A 25,386-nucleotide genomic window follows, 5' to 3' on the forward strand; every position below is an offset into this window, starting at 1 on the left:
ATGTCTGAGGAGGGCACCACTTCAGGCAGTGACAGTTCCCATTGCTCTGCACATTCTAATGGACTGCAGTTTATTTCTAGTCAAGTATCTAATGATTAACCTCTTGGTATTGGTGGGTTTGGTGCTCCTGCAGTTAGCCTTCATGCATCTTCCATAAGCCTAGTGTGTCAGGAAACTCCTGGTTCTGGAATCCCAGGTTTATATACATGATGTTTCCTGAGTAAGAGTAATTTTTTTCTCTCTGACCAAACAATTAGTCTGTGTTACAATCAGCATAGTTTAGTAGGAGTTTAATAATGTAGTGACCATGAAGAAGATTGATCAATAATGGAGGTAAAAGGACATGCTATGCAGCATTAGGGGGGTGAAAGAAATTAAGAACATTGGAAAATGTAAAACTAGTGAATGGCTGTTGTTTTTATCTTGTAGATTTCCCCGCTAAGAATGATGGAGAGGTCAATTCACAGTGCAAAACACATTTTTGTAGAAAACTTATATCGAAGGTACAGTAAATGGTTTACTACTTTAGCTTCCTATTTTAACTATAGAGTTTTTTTAAGTAAACTGATAGTCTTAGTTTTCTATGGTAATTTGCATTTCAGTAATCCATGAAACCTGGCAGCAGTATATTAGAGAGCTAGTGGTTGCTTACTTAGTCAGTGCTGCCGTTATCTTTAAGTATTACAGGTAAGTTTTTTTAAAAAAAAGAAACAACTATAGGATTTGTCTCTATATATGACAGTCTTGAGGAGCCTTCTGGATGAAGTACATTGTGCATTTAGAAAGCTTTTGCTCTAATAAATTTGTTAGTCTCTAAGGTGCCACGAGTACTCCTGTTCTTTTTGTGAATACAGACTAACATGACTGCTACTCTGAACCTGTGCATTTAGGATATTCATTATCAGTTCTTCAGCACACACACGCAATCCCATCTTCTCTGGACTGAAACAAAACAGCTGTTTAGTAGTATTCAGAAAGATACACTACAATTTAGGACAGGACATGAAGAATAAAACTGTAGGCAATTGGAACAGGGAAATTAGGTAGATACAATATACATTAATTACACAAACTAGATTTGGCCAGGATCTGGAGTTTATCTTGCTTACATTCTCATGGAATGCTAAAGAGCAAATTTTCAGGACTTCTGTTTTACAACTCATCCATAATTTGGCACATCCAAGAACATGGTGCCCCTAAAACCATGTGAGGTCATTGTGTGAGTGAAGAGTGGTGCCTGTTGAATTACAAATACTTTCTGTAGCAGCCTGTGTTTTTTCCTTAGAATACCATTCATGTAATGACCAGGCCCAACTCTGGTTAGCTTGTCAGAAGTGATGAGATCACACCTTGAGACAAGTATCAGGGGTTAGCCATGTTAGTCTGTATCCACAAAAACAACAAGGAGTCTGGTGGCACCTTAAAGACTAACAGATTTATTTGGGCATAAGCTTTCATGGGTAAAACACCACTTCTTCAGATGCATGGAGTGAAAATTACAAATGCAGGCATTATATAATGACACATGAAGGGAGGGGGGAGTTACCTCACAAGTGGAGAACTAGTTTTGACAGGGCCAATTGGATCAGGGTGGATGTAGTCCACTCCCAATAATGGATGAAGAGGTGTCAATTCCAGGAGAAGCAAAGCTGCTTTTATAATGAGCCAGCCACTCCCAGTTCCTATTCAAGCCCAGATTAATGGGGTTAAATTTGCAAATGAATTTTAGTTCTGCTGTTTCTCTTTGAAGTCTGTTTCTGAAGTTTTTTTGTTCAAGTATAGCTACTTTTATCTGTTATAGAATGCCCAGGAAGATTGAAGTGTTCTCCTACTGGCTTTTGTATGTTACCATTCCGGATGTCTGATTTGTGTCCATTTATTCTTTTACATAGGGACTGACTGGTTTGGCCAATGTACATGGCAGAGGGGCATTGCTGGCACATGATGGCATATATAACATTAGTAGACGTGCAGGTGAATGAGCCTCTGATGGTGTAGCTGATGTGGTTGGGTCCTCTGATGGTGTCGCTAGAGTAGCTATGGGGACAGAGTAGGCAACAAGATTTGCTACAGGGATTGGTTCCCGGGTTAGTGTTTCTGTGGTGTGGTGTGTAGTTGCTGGTGAGTATTTGCTTCAGGTTGGGGGGGCTGTCTGTAAGCGAGAACTGGCTTGTCTCCCAAGAGAGTGAGGGATCATTTTCCAGGATAGGTTGTTGATTGTTTATGATGTGCTGGAGAGGTGTTAGCTGGGGGCTGTACATGATGGCCAGTGGTGTTCTGTTATTTTCCTTGATGGGCCTGTCCTGTAGTAGGTGATTTCTGGGTACCCGTCTTGCTCTGTCAGTCTGTTTCCTCACTTCCCCAGGTGGGTATTGTAGTTTTAAGAATGCTTGATAAAGACCTTGTAGGTGTTTGCCTCTGTCTGAGGGATTGGAGCAAATTCGGTTGTATCTTAGGGCTTGGCTGTAGACAATGTATCATGTGATGTGTCCTGGGTGGAAGCTGGAGGCATGTAGGTAAATATAGCGGTCAGTAGGTTTCTGGTATACTGTGACATTTATGTGACCATCACTTATTTGCACTGTAGTGTCCAGGAAGTGGATCTCTTGTGGGGATTGGTCCAGGCTGAGGCTGATGGTGGGGTGGAATTCTTCAAGGGCCTCCTTCCCTTGGGTCCATACGATGAAGATGTCCTCAATGTAGCACAAGTAGAGGAGGGATACTAGGTGATGAGAGCTAAGGAAGCATTGTTCTAAGTCAGCCATAAAAATGTTGGTATACTGTGGGGCCATGCGGGTACCCATAGCAGTGCCACTGACTTGAAGGTATAAGTCATCCCCAAATGTGAAATAGTTGTGGGTGAGGACAAAGTCACAAAGCTCAGCCACCAGGAGTGCCGTGGCCTCATCAGGGATACTATTCCTGACAGCTTGTAGTCCATCCTCGTTTGGAATATTGGTGTAAAGAGCTTTTACATCCATGGTGGCCAGGATGGTGTTTTCAGGAAGATCACCAATGCATTGTAGTTTTCTCAGGAAGTCGGTGGTGTCTCGAAGATAGCTAGGAGTGCTGGTAGCGTAGGCTCTGAGGAAAGAGTCCAAATAGCCAGATAATCCTGCTGTAAGAGTGCCGATACCTGAGGTGATGGGGCGTCCAGGGTTTCCAGGTTTATGGATCTTGGGTAGCAGATAGAATACCCCTGGTTGAGGCTCTGAGGGTGTGTCCGTGTAGACTTGTTCCCATACTGTAGCAGGGTGTTTCTCTTGGTTCTCCTCAGTGGGGTCAGATAGTGGCCTGTAGAATGTGGTGTTGGAGAGTTGCCTGGCAGTCTCCTGTTCATAATCTGACCTGTTCATTATGACTACAGCACCTCCTTTGTCAGCCCATTTGATTATAATGTCCAGAGTTGTTTTTGAGGCTGTGGATGGCGTTGTGTTCTGTACGGCTGAGGTTATGGGGCAAGTGATGCTGTTTGTTCACAATTTTAGCTTGTGCACATCTGCGGAAGCACTCTCTGTAGAAGTCCAGTCTGTCATTTCGACCGTCAGGAGGAGTCCACGCAGAATTTTTCTTTTTGTAGTTTTGGTAGGAGGGTTCCTGTGGGTCAGTGCACTGTTCAGTGGTATGTTGAAAATATTCCTTGAGTCGGAGACGATGAGAGTAGGCTTCCAGATCACTGCAGAACTGTATCACGTTCATGGGGGTAGTGGGGCAGAAAGAGAGTCGCTGAGATAGGACGGACTCCTCCGCCGGGCTAAGTATGTGGTTGGATAGATTAACAATATTGTTAGGTGAGTTGGAGGTACCACTGTTGTAGCCCCCTGTGGTATGTAGGAGTTTAGATAGTTTACTGTCCTTTTCCTCTGAAGAGAAGTGAAGTGTGCATTGTAAATGGCTTGTCTCTTTTTTTTTTTTTTTTTGTAAATTCCAGCCACATGGAAGTTTGTGTGGAAGGTTGGTTTTGTACGAGAGTGTCAAGGTTCCTTCTCTACTCTGAACTTTAGGGTACAGATGTGGGGACCTGCATGAAAACCTCCTAAGCTTGCTTTTACCAGCTTAGGTTAAAACTTCCCCAAGGTACAAACTATTTTACCCTTTGCCCTTGGACTTCCACTGCCACCACCAAATGTTTTATCTGGGTTTATTTTATTAGGAAAGAGCCCATTTGCAAACGTCTTTCCCCCAAAAATCCTCCCAACCCTTGCACCCCACTTTCTGGGGAAGGTTTGGTAAAAATCCTCACCAATTTGCATAGGTGACCACAGACCCAAACCCTTGGATCTTAAGAACAATGAAAAAAGCATTCAGTTCTTGAAAAGAAGAATTTTAATAGAAGTAACAATAAAAAGAATCACCTCTGTAAAATCAGAAGGTAAATACCTTACAGGGTAATTAGATTCAAAACATAGAGAATCTCTCTAGGCAAAACCTTAAGTTACAAAAAGACACACAGACAGGAATATCCATTCTATTCAGCACATCTTATTTTCTCAGCCATTTAAAGAAATCACAATCTAAAGCATATCTGGCTAGATTACTTACTAAGTTCTAAGACTCCATTCCTGTTCTGTCCCTGGCAAAAGCATCACATAGACAGACGGAGAGAGCTTTGTTTTCTCCCTCCCCCCAGCTTTTGAAAGTATCTTGTCTCCTCATTGGTCATTTTGGCCAGGTGCCAGCGAGGTTATCCTAGCTTCTTAACCCTTTACAGGTGAAAGGATTTTTCCTCTGGCCAGGAGGGATTTTAAAGGGGTTTACCCTTCCCTTTATATTTATGACATGCCCCCGCAAATCACAGCTAAGGTGAAACGCTGGCTGGGATTTCTTCTTGGAGCTCTAGGAAAAAACAGAGTTAATAAGACACATGCACCTCTAAATATACTTCCAAGTATATAAAGACTAACAATATTTTCCACATCTCAAGGGCGATTTTAACCAGTTGATTCTGGGAAACTTTCACGGGAGGGTGCATCAGCCACTTTGTTAGAAGGTCCTGAGATGTGTTGGATGTCAAAATCAAAATCTTGGAGAGCTAAACTCTACCTGATAAGTTTTTTGTTATTTCCCGTGGCGGTATGAAGCCACCGTAGTGCAGCATGGTCGGTTTGCAGGTGGAAATGCCGTCCCCAAACATATGGGTATAGCTTTTCCAGAGCGTAGACAATGGCGTAACTTTCTTTTTCACTGACTGACCAGTTGCTTTCCCTCTCAGACAGTTTTTTGCTGAGAAACACTACAGGGTGGAATTCTTGATCCGGCTCTTCCTGCATTAAAACTGCTCCCACACCACACTCGGACACATCTGTGGTTACTAGGAACGGTTTGTCAAAGTCTGGGGCCCTTAGTACAGGGTCAGACATGAGTGTCGGTTTAAGCTGGTTAAAGGCCTTCTGACACTCTTGGGTCCACTGAACGGCATTTGGCTGTTGCTTTTTGGTCAGGTCTATCAGTGGGGCGGCGATTTGGCTGTATTGCGGTACAAATAGTCTGTAATAACTGGCCAAGCCTAAGAAGGATTGAACCCATTTCTTTGACTTTGGGAGAGGCCACTTTTGGATAGCATCCACTTTGGCCTGTAGGGAGCTGATAGTTCCTTGACCCACCTGGTGTCCAAGGTAAGTCACTCTGTTTAGGCCTATTTGACACTTCTTAGCCTTAACAGTTAGTCCTGCCTCCCTTATGCACTCGAAGACTTTTTGTAGATGTTCTGCCCAGGAATCCAAAAATATGGCCACATCGTCAAGGTAGGCGACTGAATATTCTCCTAATCCCGCTAGGAGACCATCTACGAGTCTTTGGAAGGTCGTGGGTGCATTCCGCAGTCCGAAAGGGAGTACATTAAATTCATGCAGCCCAACATGTGTGGTGAAGGCTGACCTTTCCTTGGCGGATTCATCTAGCGGTACCTGCCAGTACCCCTTGGTTAAGTCCAAGGTAGAGATGAACTGGGCCCGTCCCAGTTTCTCTAATAGTTCATCTGTGCATGGCATTCGATAGTTGTCTGGGTGAGTTACAGCATTTATCTTATGGTAGTCCACGCAAAAACGTATCTCCCCATCTGGTTTGGGAACTAGAACCACTGGAGATGCCCATGCACTTCCAGAGGGGTGGATTACACCCATCTGTAACATATCCTGGATCTCCCGTCCTATAGCAGTTTTAGCTTGAGGAGACACCCGGTAAGGTTGGACCCTAATTGGGTGAGCATTACCTGTGTCAATGGAGTGGTATGCCCGTTCAGTCAGTCCTGGGGTGGCTGAGAACGTCGGCGTGTAGCTAGTGCACAGCTCCTTGATCTGCTGTCGCTGCATACGCCCAAGGGTCATGGAGAGGTTCACCTCTTCCACACCACCAGCACTTTTCCCTTCGTAGTAGACACCTTCGGGCCACTCAGTGTCGTCTCCTCCCTGGGCTGTAAACTGACAAACCTTTAATTCTCTGGAATAAAAGGGCTTTAGAGAATTAATATGGTACACCTTAGGCTTTCGGTTGGAGGTGGGGAATGCTATGAGATAATTAACAGCTCCAGTTCTGAGAGCTCATTCTTGATCTTCTCCTGTCTGCTGTACAGGATGCTGATCAGGTGGTTCTTCAGTTTCTTTGAGAGTGTGTGGGACAGTCTGTCACCCTAGTTAGTGTAGTATGTCGATTGCAATGGATTTTTTACCTTCAGTCCATTACCTTCAGCCTGAGACAGTGTAGCAGAAGGCAACATAACAATCACATAATAAGTGCCTTCCCATCTGAAATAATGCACTCAGCATTGTTTGTTCTTTACAATGCTGGCTTTTTAATATATTTGAAACAATCTGTAGTGGATTATAGTTTGGAAACCTCAGATTGGTTATAGGAAGAATGTTTCTTGCCCAAATCTGTGGGGAAAACAGCTGTTGCCAGTAGATCCACAAGATGGCATCCATGCTACACAAGCTCTTCAGTTGTTTGTTACTGACTGTTTACATAAGTGATAAGCTAAGATGAAGGCATGTAAAAACAGTGGAAAATAGTAAGAGTCACTGTTTATCATAGTCTGTATTCAGAAGACTATACTTAGTTCTTTTTCTTTCTTTTAAGCTATTGATTTGCTTTTTTCATATTGGACCAAATGCTTGTGTCATAAGGACTGAAAATCTTGCCTACTGCTAAAAGGCTAAGTATAATGTGCAATGACTTTATTTCTTGACTTTGTAACATATTTTCTGAAGGCAGCTATGGCTCTTGGCATTTCTGTTTTGGTATCCTTTTTTAGTGTTGCGGACCAGGTATGTGCTTTGTGCCTCATTACAACAAACTGCAAAATTGGTTGCAAATTAAACAAACAAGAGTCAGAGTCTGTGAATGGATATTTACGTGTTTGGGAAATGATCTCATAGAATATGGAAAAGGATACATGAGGGATAAAAAGTGATTGGTCTTTTATAATTAATAGATGTGGTTTGACAGTTAATAGATGACATTATATTTAGTTTAGGACCTACTTTGGATCTCCCAAAATAGGGCATGGTGTAACCACAGGCAATCTTATTACTTAGTGCATGTGTGATTATGACTAAGGAAATTTTTGTATCAACATAGCAATGTAACTAGTCTTCAACTCCTAAGATGCACTAAGATGCGTGTTTCTGGTTTCTTGTAGAATCATAGAATTGTAGGACTGGCCTTAAGAGGTCATTTAGTCCCTCCCCTCTCACTGAGGCAGGATCATAAAACGTTTCAGAGGGGGATAAGCCTGAGGCATGAAACCAAACTCTGAAAAAAGTCCTGATGATTTTAAACCATCTGAGATGTGCAGTAGTTGCACTGAAATTGCTACCACAAAATAGCTTCTTCCCTACAAATACCAAGAAAATAAAGCCATTCATTGGCCTGGCATATAGTTCTGTTACTCACCAAGTTTGCATGGCAATCATATTTCTTATGCCGGGTCTTGACAAGAAGAGATTTTCAGAGGCATCAGTGGGAGTTAGACACCTAACTGCCGTCGTTCCCTTGAAAACCTTCCCCACGTTAAATAGGTATTGCTACTGTTATGGTTCTGAGACCTGGGGAATATTAATTTTATAGGCATTCTCTATTTACATGTGTGACACAGAGACCTCTTGGCAAAGTGTCCCCTGTTCTTAATAAACCGCTCTCACCTCAGACCTGACAAACTCCTTTCACCAAACACATATTTTGCAAGGTATTTATCCAAAATGAATATCATGTGAGGTGTATGCAGAAAGCTCATAACTTGTCAAGACTCATAATCATTGCGAGATGTATGCACAGGTAATATTAAAAACCAATGTATTTATACTGAAAGTATACTTTGTGGACCTGGAGTAGAAATTAAACACCAAGAGATGATGGGCCTCAGGGATGGCCCATTCAAGCAAGAGGGAGGTGTCATTAATCCCTAATCAGCTGGCAAGGTGATGCAAATCTCAACTGACAAGCCTTGCTCCCTCCCAGAACTATCCATGGAAAATCATCAGCGGCACCATACAATCATAGCACTGGAAGGGACCTTGAGAGGTCATCTAGTCCAGTCCCCTGCACTCATGGCAGGACTAAGTATTATCTAGAACAGGGAAGGGCAAACTATGGCCCAGGGGCCAGATCCAGCCCATCTGGACTTTCAGTCTGGCCCGAGGGATTGCCAATCCCGTGGTGCAGTGGGACTAAGGCAGGCTGCCTGCCTGCCCTGGCCCCACACAGCTCCTGGAAGCTGCCGCCACCATGTCCCTACCACCCCTGGGGGAGGGTGGGCAGAGGGCTCTGTGCGCTGCCCTTGCCTGCAGGCAGCGCCTCCTGCAGCTCCCATTGTTCGGGAATGGGGAACCAATGGGAGCTTCAGGGGTGGTACCCTTAGGCGAGGGCAGAGCGCAGCATTGCAGCCTGCTCCACCCCACCCCCAGGAGCCACTGCCGGACAGGGTGGCCACTTCCAGGAGTGGTGCAGGGCCAGGGCAGGCAGGGAGCCTGCTTTAGCCCCGCTGCATGCCGCTGCCACCCCGGAGCCGCTTGAGGTAAGCGGCGCTGGGCCGGAGCCTGAACCCCAAACCTCTCCTGCACCCGAGCCCCCTGGTGCATCACTCCTGCACCCCAACTCCCTGCCCTGAGCCCCCTCCCGCACTCCTCCTGCACCCCAACTCTTGCCCTGAGCCTGTTCCCACACCCCACAGTCCCTCCCACACCCCAATCCCCTGTCCCAGCGCTACAGTCATGGCCCTGCATACAGTTTCCCCACCCAGATGTGGCCCTTGGGCCAAAGAGTTTGCCCACCCCGATCTAGACCATTCCTGACACGTGTTTGTGTAACCAATGATGGAGATTTCACAACCTCCCTAGGCAATCAAACAATCCAAACCTCTGAGTTGAAAAAGGAACTTTGCACCAGAGAGAGTTTTACACCCTGGCCGTGTAGGGAAACAAAAGACTCTTTTCAGAATCACAGAGTGTAAAAAAGACACTCTGGATGCATTTAATGAGGAGAACCCCTGATGGAGTTGGGTACTTTCATGAACGTTTTGGATCCTGGTTATTGAGAAACCAGCCAGCTCTGCAATAGACTGAACGTGAGGGGTGGGAAATCTACTTTATTAGACAGGAAAGGTAACTATTGACAAGTATAGGCTCAGGTTCACGGTCCATGATTTTATTTTGTACTGTAACCGCTTGTTTCCACCACACTCTTGGTTCTAGTTAAATAAATAAACCTCCTTTTGTTTTATCATAAGTGCTGTATGGGTAACAGAGGTGGTGGTTTAAGGAAGACCCAGTAAACTAGGATCCACTGCACCTTTGTGGTGGATTCTGCGAATAGCCAGTGTCGGGGCTGGATGTCATAGGAGAACAATTCAAAGGGACTCTGGGATTGGGTTGGAGCTGCTGTTAACCTGCAAGGTGAAGTTAGGGCTGGCATAAGCCCAGAGCAGAGCGCTTGAGTGGCTGAAGGTGTGGTGGTGCCTGTGAGCTGCCACCCAGCTACCATAGGGAAGACTCCCTCTCACTGGAGGCAGGGGTAACAAGGAGACTCACAGGCTTGGGTAGCCTGAGGACTGTCACTTCACGATGGTGAGAGTTTAGTGGCATGTGATATGTGAGCATGCATGTGACTGTCAGTGTGAAGAGAGACTGTTCTTGCACTGGTGAACCTGGTGTAATGGTGTGATATTGAAGTATATTCTGTCTTTATTTCTGACTGGAACCTTGTTCTCTGTTTATTCCTTCCCAGGGAATAACTAAAGTACTTCTTAAAGACACATTCTACAAAGATATAACAATATCTTACGTTTATTACGTAGCACCTTTTCACCCAGAAAGATCCTCCGTTACTTTATAGCTCACCGCACTCTGGAAATGCAGCCACTTCTAGTGGAGGGTGGTAGCTAACTGCTGCAGAGCATGCTGCACAACGATGCAGAGAAGATTTTTGTCTGTTGTGTTCTAAGACTTTCATTTATTTTAATGCTTTTAAGACCAGTGGCTTGTCCATTCTCCTTGCCCCATCTTGTGTGGCATGTGAACTCATTTTTTGGTGCAGAGATGTGGAGCCAGAATTCTGACTCATGTTCAGTAGATAAACAATAAGTGATACACTAGATATCCTGAAAGAGAGAGTTCTGAGGGTTGTTCTGTGTTGATTAGCTCTGAGACTCATGACCTGAGTGTTACACTGAGATATATACGTTATTATACTAGCTAGAATGAAGTCCTTGCTTTGGAAGCTTTTAGCACAATTCTAGATCGTTTAATGGAGAGCTGAGCTGTATGGTGTTAGCAGTATGGCGACTTTCATTGGTTGCCCGAAGGTATAAAACGAATTGCTTTTCAATAATGGCAGTGTGGAGTACATGATTGAAAGTTGCCCCTTGTTCTTTATCTGCATTGATGAGTTATGCTGTAGTTTCAGTTAATGGGGGTCCTTTCAACCTCTGCATGAGAGTTAGTGAGATTAAAGAAAATCATTGAACTTTTGGAATTTGTAAAGCTCCAGCTTAAATGCTCTGGAGTGTAACCATTTACTTAACTAATAGTCTTCATAAAGATGTATACCTCATTTTCCAAGTGGGAGCCAAAGGAATGATTTCTTCTGCCTTTAGCTACTCCCTGGGGGATTCTCATATTCAGGATTCTCATATTCAGTTCAGACAGGCTTAAAGATCCTTATCCCTAGGCAAGTTATAAATCAGCTGTCTTAAGTAAACCGACCAAGGGCCATAAAGGGAACCCAACAGTGGTTGCCAGTGGTATGTCAACGGAATCTGTAATGAGCATCCAAAAAACTAGACCAACTGGAGTGACTTCTTCAGGTTCAGGCTGCTGGAATTTTATTGAGAGGTCCAGGTCCAAGCTATTAAACTAATCTTTTCAGCAAAGCAAAACTGGATGGCAGAAGCGGGGTCTTAGTTTAATATCAGTGCAAGGGGGTATTTATTTAAGGGGTTTGCTATCAATTACAAGAAAGTGCATTTTTTTAAAAAACTGTGTTTAAAAAAAAAAAAAAAAAGGGACCTTGAATCTTTTGAAATAAAGACCCAAGCTGCTCAGAGGTGGATAGGCATTCTGTATAAGAATAGAGGTCAGACTTTGCTTATAGAAAGAGGGTATAGTATGAGTCCCTGACTCAAAGCCACAGAGCAAGCGGAGTTCCATATCTCTAATCTAAACATGCTTCCTTCCTTTTCTCATTGTTAGAGTAAGGGACTGGGAGCTAAAAAATTCCGAGTGCTGTTCCCAGGTGCCATTGACTCCATATGTGGGCTTTCAAAGTCACTTAACTCTTGGTGCTTCAGCTCTCCTGTCAGCAAAAAACTGAAGAATATTTACAGGGATTGTTGCAAGGCTCCCTTCATTTGTCATGAGAGTCTATGATGAAAGTTGCCACAGAAATGCAAATGATTCTATATTCTTATCATTATTACAACTCTGTATTTAGTATTGAAATAGAAGCATGTATTTGGTTTTTAGCAATTTTAGACTTATGCATTCAAATGCATATGATTTTTATGACTAAATCATAATTAAGTTAATTTTTCCATTTGAAATCAGATAAGTAGTTGGGTTTGGAAGTTGCTTCCATTCCTATATAACCTTTAGAAGAGCCATGTCCTCGTCAGCAAGATTTCAGTTGAGATAGAGGAACTTCTGCTTTGATTTTTACACATGACCTTTATTTTCCATGAGCCTGTTTCAGATGCTCATGCAAAGTATTCCCATTGATTTCAATGGCACTGCTCACATAAGCCAGGACTGCTTTCGCATGAGAGGTTTTCAGGATTGGCTCCCAACTGCAGTATATATTTAATTCTGGGTTTTGTTGTTTTTGTTTTGTTTTTGTACTTTCATTTCTATCCAGCCTTGCCACTCCTCCTCTTCTCATATGTCTTGGGGGGGAAAAGTGGCAGAATCAATCTTGGTTTGTTTGTTTTTCCCCTTGGCTTGTGCAGTTAAAATGTAACCTTTACAAAATTATTATGGATGGTGACACACAAAAACATTTGCTAGTTATGGGTATTTGAAAAACAACAGTTGTTTGTTCACAATTAATTGTTACCCTTCCCTTTTGTCTTTCTCCAAATTGTGGAGGCAAGCTGTTAATTTGGATGGCAGACAAGGAATGGGGGTAGTATAATTTCTGCAAGCTTTTGCTCTCTTTCTTTCTTTCTTTCTTTTTCTTTCAGTGTAGATATTGCAAATATCTTTATATGCTGCCATCTCCACCCCGGTGACAACCCAAACATGTTACCAAAAGAATGGCAGAGAAGTCTGTCTCTTTTAAACTCCTCTGAAAGCTGCAAATGGTCATAGGTCTACTAGGAGTTCTCCACATCAGTATTTTTTGTACTCATTTACGTGTTTAATATTTTACCGTTTGTTCTTATCAAGATGATCATTTTGGGATCATCATCACTCCCATAACCGCGTTGGTTGTTGGGGCACCATCACTGATGAGCAATCAGACAATTGTCTCCACCCTTGACGATTCTGTGTCAGTGCTTGAGTCTCCAGGAAGTCCATTCCTGTCCACTCTTTCATGTTGTCAGTCCATGTCTTCTTCTCTCTACCTCTTCTTCTTTTCCCCGGTACCGTCCTTTGGAGGATGATCTTGTTACATGGCCATTCCACTTCAGCTTGCACTTCTTCACGGTCGTCAGGAGGTCTTCATAAGGCCCAGCGCATTGGGTGATGTTGCGGATCTCTTCATTAGTGACGTGGTTGAAGTAGGAGATGCCCAGGATTTTAGGGATGCATCTCATCTCTACTACTTGTATTTTCCGTTCAGGTTCTGCTGTAAGGGTCCATGTCTTGCACAGATACAGAAAAATGGAGATGACCAATGCTTGCAGAAGTTTCAGTTTGGATTCCAGGAAGATGTTCTTATTCCTCCAGATTGGTTTTAGCTTTGCTGCTGCTGCTGTTTGTGCAGTTCTTGCCGGAATTTCTGCCTTTGATCCTTCATCAGTGATGATTGCCCCCAAAAACTGGAGCTGTTTCACTGTCTCCAGCCCTTGTCCACTGACAGTGATATGTGAGCTGATCCGTCATGTTTATTTGTCATCACCTTGGTTTTCTCTGCACTGATTTCCATGCTGTATTTTTGTAGAGGTTTCATCCAATCATTTCACAAGGTTGGCAAGTTCATCTTTGCTGCCTGCCAGGCCGTCAATGTTATCAGTGAACTGAATATTTGAGATTGTTCGCCCCCCCCCCCCCAGTGCTGACTGTGCATATGTGATCTTCTAGGGTATCAGTCATTATGCACTCCAAGTAGATGTTGAACAGTGTGAGCGAAAGAAGGCAGCCTTGCCAGGCTCCAAAAGTGGTGCAAAACCACTCTTCTTTTGTGCCATTGATGAGAACTGCACTGCTGGCCATGGCGTACAATTGTTTAATGCTAAGAATAAGCTTACGGCCAATATTTTACTTCTTCATGGTTGTTCAGAGAGCTTCGTGCCATACTCTGTCAAATGCCTTCTTGAAATCAACAAAGACGTGGTAGTTGTCCTGCTGGTTTGTAAGTACTTCTCAATTAGAACACAAAGGTTGAAAATCTGTTCTGTGGTATTTCTTCCAGCACGAAAGCCAGTCTTTTCTTCAGCGATGATATTCTCCACTTGTGGCTTCAATGTGTTCAATATGACTTTCAACATCACTTTGCTGGGATGGCTAATTAAGCTTATGGTCAGGTAATTTTGATACAATTGCAGGTTGCCTTTCTTTGACAGAGTAATGTTTAGTGACTGTGTCCATGTGGAGGGCCACTCACCGGTCTGCCAGATCTTGTTGCAGATCTTGGTGAGTGCATCTATTACTATTTCTCCTCCAAATTTCATCAGTTCGGCTGGGATGTTGTCAATACCTGTAGACTTTCTGTCTTGAGTGATTTCACACCTGTCTCCACTTCTTCACGCAGTACTGGAGAGTCATCCTCCCCTGTTGAATCTGGGATGTCTAGGACACTAGAATCTCCACTTGTCTGGTGGTTGTATAGATCAGAGCAGTAGTTTGTCCACCTGTTGATGATGTCCCTTTCTTCTGTAAGACTGTTCCCTTCTTTGTCTTGAATTGCGTTTGCTTTAGTCCATCTTTCCTTCATCAGATCTTTTACAACCTGGAAGGCTCGTTTGCTATTTTTATTATTGATACACTCTTCAGTTTTAGAGCATTGTTTTTCAATCCATATCTCCTTGGCCACCTTCATTCCTTTCTTGATCTTTCTGCCAATCGCTCTGTATTTATCAGCTCCCTTAGTGCTGTTCTTGTCTCCCTTGAGTTCTCTTCTGATTTCACACGTTTGTAGTATTTCATTTGTGACCCAGAGTTTTGTCGTCTTATGGTGTTTCCCAAGGATGTCCATTGCTGCCTCATTCATTACAGCGTTGAAATTGTTAGTCATTGTTTCTACGTCTTCCTCTAGAGCAAGCAGTGGGGCAAATTTTCTGCCGATCCTTGCTTGGAATGACTCTGCAATGTTTCGGTCTCTGAGTCTTTCTAAGTCAAACCTTGGTTCTGGTGAACTTTGGCCTAATAATTTTCCATAGCCGTAGCTAAAAGTTTAGCATTACAAGGTCATGATCACTTTCAGTATTGGTACTGGGGAAGCTCCATATTTTAGCTTTCTTAATTCCAGAACAGAATAGTTTTTTCACCATGATGTTGTCAATTTGGCTGTGATGTAGACCACATTGATTATCTGGATGCTTTATGTGCTCCTAATCTGTTTGCAAGAACCAGATTGTTATAGCTTGCAAACTCCAAAAGTCTCAATCCTCTCTCATTGGTTATTGCATTACAGAAAAGGCCACAATAAACTCGCCAATCCGCCTGTGCATCAGTACTCACTTTAGCATTCCAATCTCCCTGTACAATCAGGATATCTTTCTTGTGTACCTTATTGATAATGTCTTGGAGCTGATTGTAAAAATCTTAAATTTGCTCATCATCATAGTCTGTTGTAGGAGCGTAGACTTCTACCACTGTGATATTAAATGGTACTGCCTTTAAATGGATGGAAATAAGCCTGCTGGATATTGGGCGGCATCCTAATACTGAATTCTTGGTATCTTTATGCACAAGGAATCCTATGTTGTTGACATGTTTGTCCTCTCCACTGTAATAGAGTACATGGCCTTCCATTAGTGCTTCTCCAAAGTTCTTCCATCTGACCTCAGAGATTTCTAGGCGGTGCCAGGTGTATTGTTCCATTTCGTACGTGAGTTCTTTCAACCTCCCTGTTTGTCCATGGGGTTATGGTAATATTATCTCTTCCATGGATCCTCTTTGTTGGGGTTACACCAGTAGTATACTTGTCACGTCCGCCCTGGTGGGAGACGGATGGCATGGTCATTATTAACCCGGGTTACAACCAGTGCGGTATGGATATGGTTGAATTGCTCATCATATGGTGTGTCTTGGGCAAATTTCTAACCTGGCGGAGCCCATCCCTTCAGGCAACCCCCTTTTAGTTGCCTCTTATGACATGCAGGAGGAGCAGTGGGCCTATTCTGTCCCCAGACCCACAGGGGATCATTTTGGGATAGTTGTCTATAATATTGCTTATTCTGTATGATGAATGCAGAGCTCAACTTAACTTTCCTGAATATTTCAACAATCCTTTATCCTAATAAATACTTCTCACATGGAAAGGAAAGTCTAATTTACATTATGCCATTATTATTCTTGCTCTTTCTTTTGGCAACTGTAACAAATTGTCCATGTTGCTTAGTCAATCAAACATTCATGGTAGCATGGCATGCAACAGTTTAAATACATTCATAACAGTCCCACTGTGAAAAATGTTTGAAATATAATTGATGCTAATTTACTGTATTTACAGTATAGATATTGATGTTGTAACATTTTTCTACTTAGTTCACCAAGTAACTGTGTTTTTGTGAAATAGTATAAAATACTAATTTTTGTTACAAAAACTGTTAAAACTGAGGGTTATATTAGGCAGTATTTCATTTTTAAACACGATGTTCTTATGTCTGACCCATGAACAATATTTCTGTGTGACTAGAGGCACTATGGGTATTACACTTATACTGGTGTAAATCAGGAGTAATTCTAGTGAGGCCAAAGATATACTGGTGCGAATCATTTGTGAGATCAGAATCGGGCCCTCTGTTGTACACTGTATGATTTTGTAGCAAAAGAGGTAATAAAAAATCATTTTCTTATTGATTGTTGCAGTGGGAGAATGCCAAAAGTGGATTACGTAGTGCTAACAGAATGGTTTGAATGGATCGTGAAGAACACTGATGTTTCGGTTGATTTGATAGGTAAAACATGTTCTTCTCTGACACTGGTCCCATTTTAAAGTGAGTATTTTGTAATGCATTATGAAAAAGGAGAGAAAAGGATGTTTTCCTATTTCTATTTCCTGTGCCCTAAATTTCTGTAACATAAGAAATACCTTCTAGTGTACATGTTTAAACAGCAGTCATGCCTTTGGAACATTTGGTGCTGTTGTACATAGCCATACTTCATCTCTATATTTGGACGTTTGGAGGTGGCTACCTTCCTCCCAGAGCAAATCCACTCGTGTCTGACAGACTGGCCAGCAGTGGAGCCACTGGACATTTGTGGCTGATATCCATGTCAGAAATGCCTACCATAGATTGCTTTTCTGTTGGTTGTGGAGAAGATTTCTGCTCTACGTTGCTTTCAAACCTGACCCTTTAAAATAACCATTTCAATGTTTTGTTAATGGCAGTTTATCTACAGACTTCTCCTGAAACTTGTTATGAGAGATTAAAGAAAAGATGCAGAGAAGAGGAAAAGATCATTGCTATGGTAAGGAAATCTTCCATCATAGTAGAGCAGAGGCTCAAGATGCCTGTCAGGACATCATGTGTTTGTATCTTCATAGCTTTTAATCTGTAGCTCCTCTACCTCTAAATATAAAATCTTATCCCGTAGTCTGTTAATAAAAGTCAGGGCCTTGCCACAATGTAATCCACCTGTTTCCACTGATGGGTGCAATTTATTATTAGGAGGAGGTGAGTAGGGTTCATTGTAGCTTTATAGTCTAGTAGAGACAAGTTAATCCTTATTTATTTAAAAATCAAAATAATTTTGGACAGTGACTACCCCGAATTCTGCATGTTGGTAGGTGAGTACAATACAATTCAGTGAACCTGGGAAAGAAAGAGAAATCCACCACCAAAATTTTCAGAGGATGTCTGCCTGCACTTCTTGAGTATGAGCCCCTGTGCATGCGGGCGATAGAATTTACATGTGCAAACTTCATCAGCTGTCTGCAGAGGTGTTATGGGTTTCAAAAATGCCCTTGCAGGTGTTTCCCTGTGCCCCAAAAGAAGGCACTGTTTGAAAAATCAAGCATGCAGTGATACAGGAACTTAATAAAAATAAGTTGTACAATTAGATTACTGCATATCCTAAACAATGGTTTATGTGAAGGCTCTTCCTCAAACAGATCTTTTTTAATGAATCCCTAAGCCAGGAATAAATGGGGCAATAGAAGGAATGTGCTGCCTGTTATTAAAGTGCCTCTATTGTAAGGTGATTTAGTAAGAGCAGTTGGGCAGGTTGAACATGTATGGTGAGATAAAAGCCAAGAGCTAAATCCTGAGCTATGTGAAATGTCCCCTAGGTGAATAAGCCCTAGGTGGTATTTTACTACAGTGGCTTTGAAGAGACATCATGTGTTGCACTTGGCAGTGTCTTTCTCTGTTACAGAGGAAAAAACCTATAGTGAATGAAAAAGGTTAAGTCCTCTCCATGAAAATCTAATAGCTGCAGACAAGCAAAAATGCTTTTAAAGGACATGAGTGGAAATAAAAGAAAATCAACTGGGAACGTAGAAAAAACATATCCACATAAAAAGCAGCTCTGAAGTCCGTGTTCATTTCAGTTTTCCCTTTTGTCCTTTCCTCTTCTGTTTGTGGTATTCATCTCTATGTAAGGTTTAAGTCAGACTCCTCCCATGGGAATTAAAACAAAGGTCTTGATCCTGCCAGGTGCTGAGAGCTCTCCACTCCCATTGACTCAATGGGTTAGATCCAGCGTAGGTTAAATCCTAACACCAGGGATAAATTGTAGCCATTTTCAGTAGGAAGAAATGAAAAGATTCCACTTGCCCCGTCTGCGTGGGTTCACCATGAAGCGGCACTGGTATCCAATGGGAATGATGGTGCTAGTGGAACTCGGATGGTGAACTGGAGCTAGGGGAATAAAAGAAATGCTTTATAGGAATTATTTCGGGAAAGCTCTTGCCTGTGCTACACAGAATGTCGGACTAGATGATCACAGTGGTCCCTTTTGGCCTTTAAAGTCTCGGACTTCAGTCAAATGAAATGTTGGGTGAAAGTTTCTGATGCACTGCATTCTGTAGTCACAATGTAATGCATAACAAGAACTTGCCTTATTTGTCAAACCATGTCTGAAACCTGGATTTTAGTATCAAGTGTTTGATGGTAGCTTTCTTATTTATACACAGTTGGTTGAAGTCATTGACCTCTTAGCTGATTTGGTTTACTTTGAAAAATATAAGTACAGAAACCGCAGTATGTGTTTCACCTCTGTAAATCTTTGTTTTGAATGGCTTTTTATAGGAATATTTAGAAGCTATCCATCAGCTCTACGAGGAGTGGCTTATAAAACAAACACTGTTTAGAGTTCCTTCTCCAGTGCTCGTAAGTATATATTTATCAATTGTAACCAGGTAAGCACGCGGGCACACAGAGAAAATTTCAATTCTCAAATATCACTTTAGTTGTAAAGGCAAAATCTATTTTTCTAATATGATTTGGAGAAGAAAATTTTCAAGAAGTGTTCATGACTCTCAGTAGGATACAGCATTAGAGTTTGATCTTGTAAATGACCCTTACTTCATCACCCAAGGGGCTATTTACAGGAGTAAGCATTATGCTTGTCTGTAAGTGTTTGCAGAATCTGACCCATTGCTTGTAAAAACCCATCCCAAACCCTGCACTGAAAACAAATTGACCGAGTGCATTTTGGGACGTAGTGGTAGTATTTCTTGCTTTTCAAATGCTAGCAAAATGAATGATTTTGGGAAAGAATATACAGATTTTTATAGGGCCTCTTGTTCTAATTTTCATTTTCTTGTTTTCTAGGTGATTCAGGCTGATAATGACATGCAGAAAATGATAGAAAAGTATGAAGAAAGTCGGGACCGAATATTAACCCCATACAATATGCAACACTGTCTGTAGAAATCCAGTTTTATGGTCATGCTTTAAAAAACATGTCCATCAGGGGAATTCTGATCGACATTCCCAAAAATTTTTAGGATGTGGTCTTTTGGTTGAGATTTTGTCTTGTAAAGTGTCAATGACTTTAGCTAGGAAAAGGCCACAAACAGGCCATATCCTGTTTACCTTCAGCTTCTTGCACTTTTAAGTTCCAGTGCAGCTTTACTGATCTCCAACTACCTCTGACAGGAAGCTGCTGTATCTCGTTTCCCTACTTCACTTCTGCATTGTATAAATACCTTTCTGATATTGCATTTTCTCATGATAATGTGCTTTTGTTCACTCCAAACAGCCCCATAATGTCCTCTCATGTAATTAGAAGGCGGTGAATAAGTCAAGTTTATGTAGTCAGTAAGTGAACAAGTTCAGTCCAATTTTGTAACAATTTTAAATGGAAAAGCAATGAAATAACTAATTATGCTACTGTTCTCAACCACCATTTTCACAAAATATCATTAATTGCACTTAAAATAGGAAAACTAAACAGTTCATTTCTTAATTATGGACCTGATTCTAATCTCACTTGCACCAATGTAACTTCATTGGCTTTACTGGAGTAATTTCTGATTTAAATGAGATCAGAATCCAGTCCCAATCCTGCAAAACTTATACATCTGAATAGTCCTATTGAATTAAATGGAACAGCTCAGGTACATAAAGTTACCCAGGCTTTATAAGAATTTGCGGTCTAAGGTTCTCTGGCCCAGATTTTCAGAAGAGTTCAGCATTTAGCTGCTCTCAATAAGAGAGAGAGTCTCAATCTGACTCCAAATGAAAATCTCTTTTTTGAAAATCTGTCCCTAAAACTTTTTGTATCATGTGATAGAATTTTTCTCATTACGCATTGAAATTGGGTAGTAATTCTGACACTGATTATTTGATATCTTAATCTTTTTTATTATGTTCTAGTAGATGTTTGCATCATGTGTAAGTTTAAGAACATGTGAGAGGGCGGTACATAGGGTCATCCCTTAATCACAGCTTCTCCTGGCTGCAGACATCAAGAAGAGAGCAGAGAACATCTAGTAAAAGTTAAATTCTCACTTTATTTCTTAAACTGCTCTGTGATGTTTTTATAGATCACTTATTATTTACCCTCTCAAGTGCTGTCTTCAAGTTGGCATTTTTAACGGAGCGGTCTTAAGACTAATTTCACTTTATTTTCTCTTTAAATTGGAAGGGATGATTCTTTGTTCATTCTATAAAAGTTTGGGTTGTTTGAACTAGTGCCAGCAACATTAGAAATGCTTCCAGAAACACCTCTGCTTAAAGCAACATAGCAAAAAAAGCATTTACTTCACTGGGCATGTGTCATAACTGTATAGTCTTAAAACTAGCTCCGTGTATAGCTCAGCTAAGATGTTTTTGTAAATTTAAATATGCAGTGATCAATGTCTATAATGTGTTAGAAACACAGAGGATAGTAACTTTCAAATACAGAATTCTGTTATGTGTACTTCATTTGGTTAAGAATAATAATCAGATACTACACAAAGGTGTATCTTTAGTTTTCATTGTAGTCGTGCGTAGTTAATTTATAGTTTCATTGTAGTCCTTTATTTATTATTTCTACTTGAATTGGACTGCTGCTAAGAGAGGAGGCCCTGTGTCATGGGGTCCACTCACTACTAGGGCACCTCCTCCTGGCTGCTCTGGGGATTAGCTCTTTCCAGGTCCGTCACACGCTTATTTGCGCGCCCTGCCGTCTCTCTGACTCCAGGTGCTCTCCCTTCATGGCTTGTTCCTGCAGTCAGGTCACTATGTGTTTTCCCATTTCTGGGGTATCAAAGTCGTTCCATAGAAAACTGTCTCCAGCAGTTTTCTCCATCACTACCCAGATAGTACCAGTGCCATTTCCCCAGTGGCTGGTAGAGGAAGCCAGGCTCACCCTTTACTCCAGGTTCTTACTCAAGAGAGTCTCTACTCAAATGCTAAGGTCTGTACTATTTTAAATCTTGCTGCTGTTTCCCTGAGCCGTTTCCTACATTATCTCTTCCAGGCTTTCACTCCACCACCCTTTTGGATAAACCCTTCCTTCTGGGCCTGAATCCCCTGTGGTTTCTCCTTTCTCCCTGCATTTCCTTCCTTCCCTCTCTAACATCCAGAAAATGACTAGAGGCATTAGGGCTCGCCTCTCCAGCCTAATTCTCCCCCAGGTGTAGCTGTGAGGTTAATTAACTCCGTCCCAACTACCTTAAACCTGTGGAGTGAGGAGAACACTCCATCACACCCTGCTAATTGCTTATATTTTTTTTTTTTTACATCAAACAAGATTTTTGTTCTCTGTTTATACAATCTAATGCTGGTAGTTGTGCAGCAATTGTTTCTGAGTGCAACACTAAATTAATTTTCTAAAGCATGTGAATGCAGTGCCTAGGTTCAGTGGTTCTGTTCTAAAGCTTTAATACTCTAGCTGAACAATAAGATCCAACATTTCTAACTGCTTAAGTATATTAATCAAAGTTTTTAAACGTAGAGGGGAAAAAAGTAATCCTGTTTCAATGCTCACTGAAAACACACAAGCTGGGCATACGCTAAGAGAGACCAAAAACAGCCAACTCCTTGGAGATTGTCCCGTATATTTGAAATGTCCAATTAATTATATATATTTTTCCTTAACAGAAGCCCTTTAGTGAGCAGGCAGATTTTTACTTCTTTCAGTCTTGATTCCAAATTCACTGTGTAAATTAAAATATTTCAGCAGAATGGCATTGTTTCGGTTATTTGCTCAAAGTGGTGGTGGTTACTCTGCCAATGTTCAGAGAAAAAAATGTGACAGAGTAGTGTGTTTTAGGAACTGCTTTTTTTGTGTTTATAAAAACTGACTCACTGGAGCACCGGAAGCCTAAATATCTCTATCAGACAGTACCCCAAGCTCTCTTAAATCCCTGTCAATTGTTTTTTGTTTCTTCCTCAAACAATGTGTTTCATAATCTCCTGCTTTCTAAACCTGTGCTTACTATCCCTAAACAAATTATAATTTAGTGTTCACCTATTGTCTTTGCTTAATGCGTTTTAATCTTCTCTGCACTGAAATTCAATTTTCTTGGTTCTTGCCTTTTCAAGAACATTTGTTCTAAAGCTAACTTATGCTTCTTCAGCACCCTGAATTCTAAACAGTGCAGGGTCATGGGTGTGATATGAATGTTAAGGGGGAAAAAAATGACTCGCTTAAAACACCCAGAGGGAGAGCTTGAGTGAGTGAGTGAGTGAGTGAGTAGTATCACCAACTACCAGGTTCTACAGCCTAAGATCTGCTTCTGTAGTGATCAAAAGAGAATGTTTGTAATCCAGGGCATGGAAGTGGAGCCATTCAAAGGGGCTAGCTCTGTGTAGCGTGTGGCTTTGGGAAGAGCCTGGGACTTAAATTTGTGACCAAAAGAGATCCAATCAGTAAGTAAATCCCCGTTTAATCTACAGACAGTCAGTGCCAGCTGTAGCACAATTAAAGTCAGCTGCTCACAGAAAGACACACACACACTTTACCAAAACAAAGCGACTCCCTTTAGCAAGAGAGATATGCATTGTATTGCCATCAGCTAAGTTCAGTTGCTGACTGTGATGTAATTTAACTAAGCAAAGAGAGGTGCAGCATTCATTAGAACTTGTATGCAGGAGCACACTAGCTGATAGGATCGTAAATTGCTTGGCCCTTTAGAAACCACCCTTGCTGTCTGTCCCCAGTTTCTGGCCAGAGATGATGCATAACTGTTGATAGTAGGGGGCACAATTTAAAGCAGAGGTTTTTAAGCTGAGGTCCCCCTCCCCCCCCCACACTCCAAGTTACAATTTTTGGTTGGGCCCTCCACCACCCACCCAGACAAAAATAGGCGAGTGAGGGGTGGAGGTGGCACTCCCTCCCTGAGCCCTGCCATACGGGACTGAAGCCTGAGCTGCTGCTTTCCCCCTGAATGGTCTTCTGTGCCCCCATAGGGGGCATGCCCCATAGTTTGAAAACTTCTGATGTAAAGGTTCTGGTGGTATGCAGTGGGGTTCAGGGCAGTGCATAAAAACCCTGGTAGAAATTGGCGGGGGGTGGATGGACATGACCCCATGTCCCCTGCACCAGGCATTCCCTCTCTTTCTGTCCATTTATAAAATAGAATTACAGACTGCCTCTGTCCGGTCTGTGCTGTCTGTGTAGCTGCTACTTGACCATCTCAGAGTTTCCACAGGTGCAGAGAGAATACACATGAAGTTGAATGCACACAAATGGCACACAGTTCAAGGCCTATATAAAAATGTGGCTTATCCTCCAAATCACACAAATGTCATTAAATGTTCAAATCTCAAAATATGGCCACTTTAGATCTGCTGGATTATGTGCAGGGAGGATTTGATTTAAATCACTAATCAGGAAGACTCAATTTAATCATGGATTTCTACATAAAAGTGCATTCTTGTTGGTTGTTATAACCTTAATACATATTCTTCACAACTCAGAGATAGATGTAGATTTCATTTTTAGAAGGTACACACTATACATCTTTAAACTGATTTATTTCAAAAACTTTTCAGATTAGTTCTACAGCTATATCAGAAAATGAATGAATGTTTGGTTATTTCATTTACCAAAGGTAATTGAAACAACTATTTTTGAAGTCATTGGGAGGTGAACAATCTCCAATTCAACAGGTTAATCATTAATATTTGGATGATTTTCTTGCCATGCTGTATCAGGAGGAGAACATCACCAGACAGACATTTAAATTGTTTTATTGAACTAAAACAACAACATTAAGTATTCTGGATTTTTTTTCTTCAACAACAAACATATAATATTTTAACAAAACAAGCATATGTCCCTTGCTTCTCACATTTATCTTCAGACTTCTTCTCCAGATCTGTTCTGCCCCCAACAATCTTCTATTCGTTGAACTTTTTGAAACTTTGCACTTTTAAAGAGAGGTAAGGGATTGACTGTGTACACAAATTTGCAGAGGGACAATAGGATTGAGGTCTGTTATTTCTCACCTCTGTATATTATTTATTTAAATAATTTAACAAGCATGTTACCTCTGGAGACACAAATCCACAGTTTGAGAACTGCAAAACTAAGCATTTCTGATGGTATCTTCTAGACGGAGCACTGAGTCCCATTGAGTAGAGAGAAAGATTAACCCAAATAATCTATATTCCAGAAGCTCCTGGAACCCCATAAGATTGGGTCCCTAATCCATGAACTATTGGAACACATTTACAAAACTTTTCTTAAGCATGACATGACTATATTGTCTCCTACTATAGAATTAGAATTTATAATCCCTATTCCATGATGAGATATTTTTGAGCTATAATGTGTCTTAATTAAAACTATCTTTAGATAGCTTTTTGAGGGGAAAAAAACTTTTTATCAAAAAAAAATCCCATTTAAATAAAATCTCATTTAAAAAAAATGATTTTTATCCACCCTGATTATGTGTAATTGAGGTATGTGTTCAAAATGGGTTTAAATTTAGTTTTATTATTGAAGCAAATTCAATTCTATGATTTGGTGACTCAGTGTAGTGTTCTGGGGCTGCGTGAAGTGCGGCTGCTGTCATTGAGTTGAGGCAACCCTTCTTTTATGCTTTCTGTTTGGACTTCTTTAAGTCTTGCCTCTTTTTCCAAATGTAATTTAAGTTTTCTATTGGCTTTATCACAGTCATCTCCCTTCG

The 25,386-nt window shown here is 41.5% G+C and overlaps 1 protein-coding gene across 3 annotated transcripts in view; it reads left to right on the forward strand.

Annotated features, from left to right (window-relative positions):
- Positions 1 to 22,435, forward strand: part of TK2 (thymidine kinase 2) — a 32,700-nt gene extending 10,265 nt beyond the window's left edge. For all 3 annotated transcript variants that reach the window (XM_073307960.2, XM_073307961.2, XM_078848126.1), the window contains exons 6-10: positions 430 to 503; positions 16,683 to 16,771; positions 17,206 to 17,285; positions 19,067 to 19,147; positions 19,592 to 22,435. In XM_073307960.2, coding sequence (XP_073164061.1) covers positions 430 to 503; positions 16,683 to 16,771; positions 17,206 to 17,285; positions 19,067 to 19,147; positions 19,592 to 19,690 — 423 coding nt within the window. In that variant the 3' untranslated portion in view covers positions 19,691 to 22,435. The remainder of the gene's footprint in view (positions 1 to 429; positions 504 to 16,682; positions 16,772 to 17,205; positions 17,286 to 19,066; positions 19,148 to 19,591) is intronic.
- The last annotated feature ends 2,951 nt before the right edge of the window (positions 22,436 to 25,386 follow it).

The sequence above is a fragment of the Lepidochelys kempii genome, chromosome 12 (genome assembly GCF_965140285.1).
Source record: "Lepidochelys kempii isolate rLepKem1 chromosome 12, rLepKem1.hap1, whole genome shotgun sequence".
Classification (NCBI taxonomy): domain Eukaryota; kingdom Metazoa; phylum Chordata; order Testudines; family Cheloniidae; genus Lepidochelys; species Lepidochelys kempii.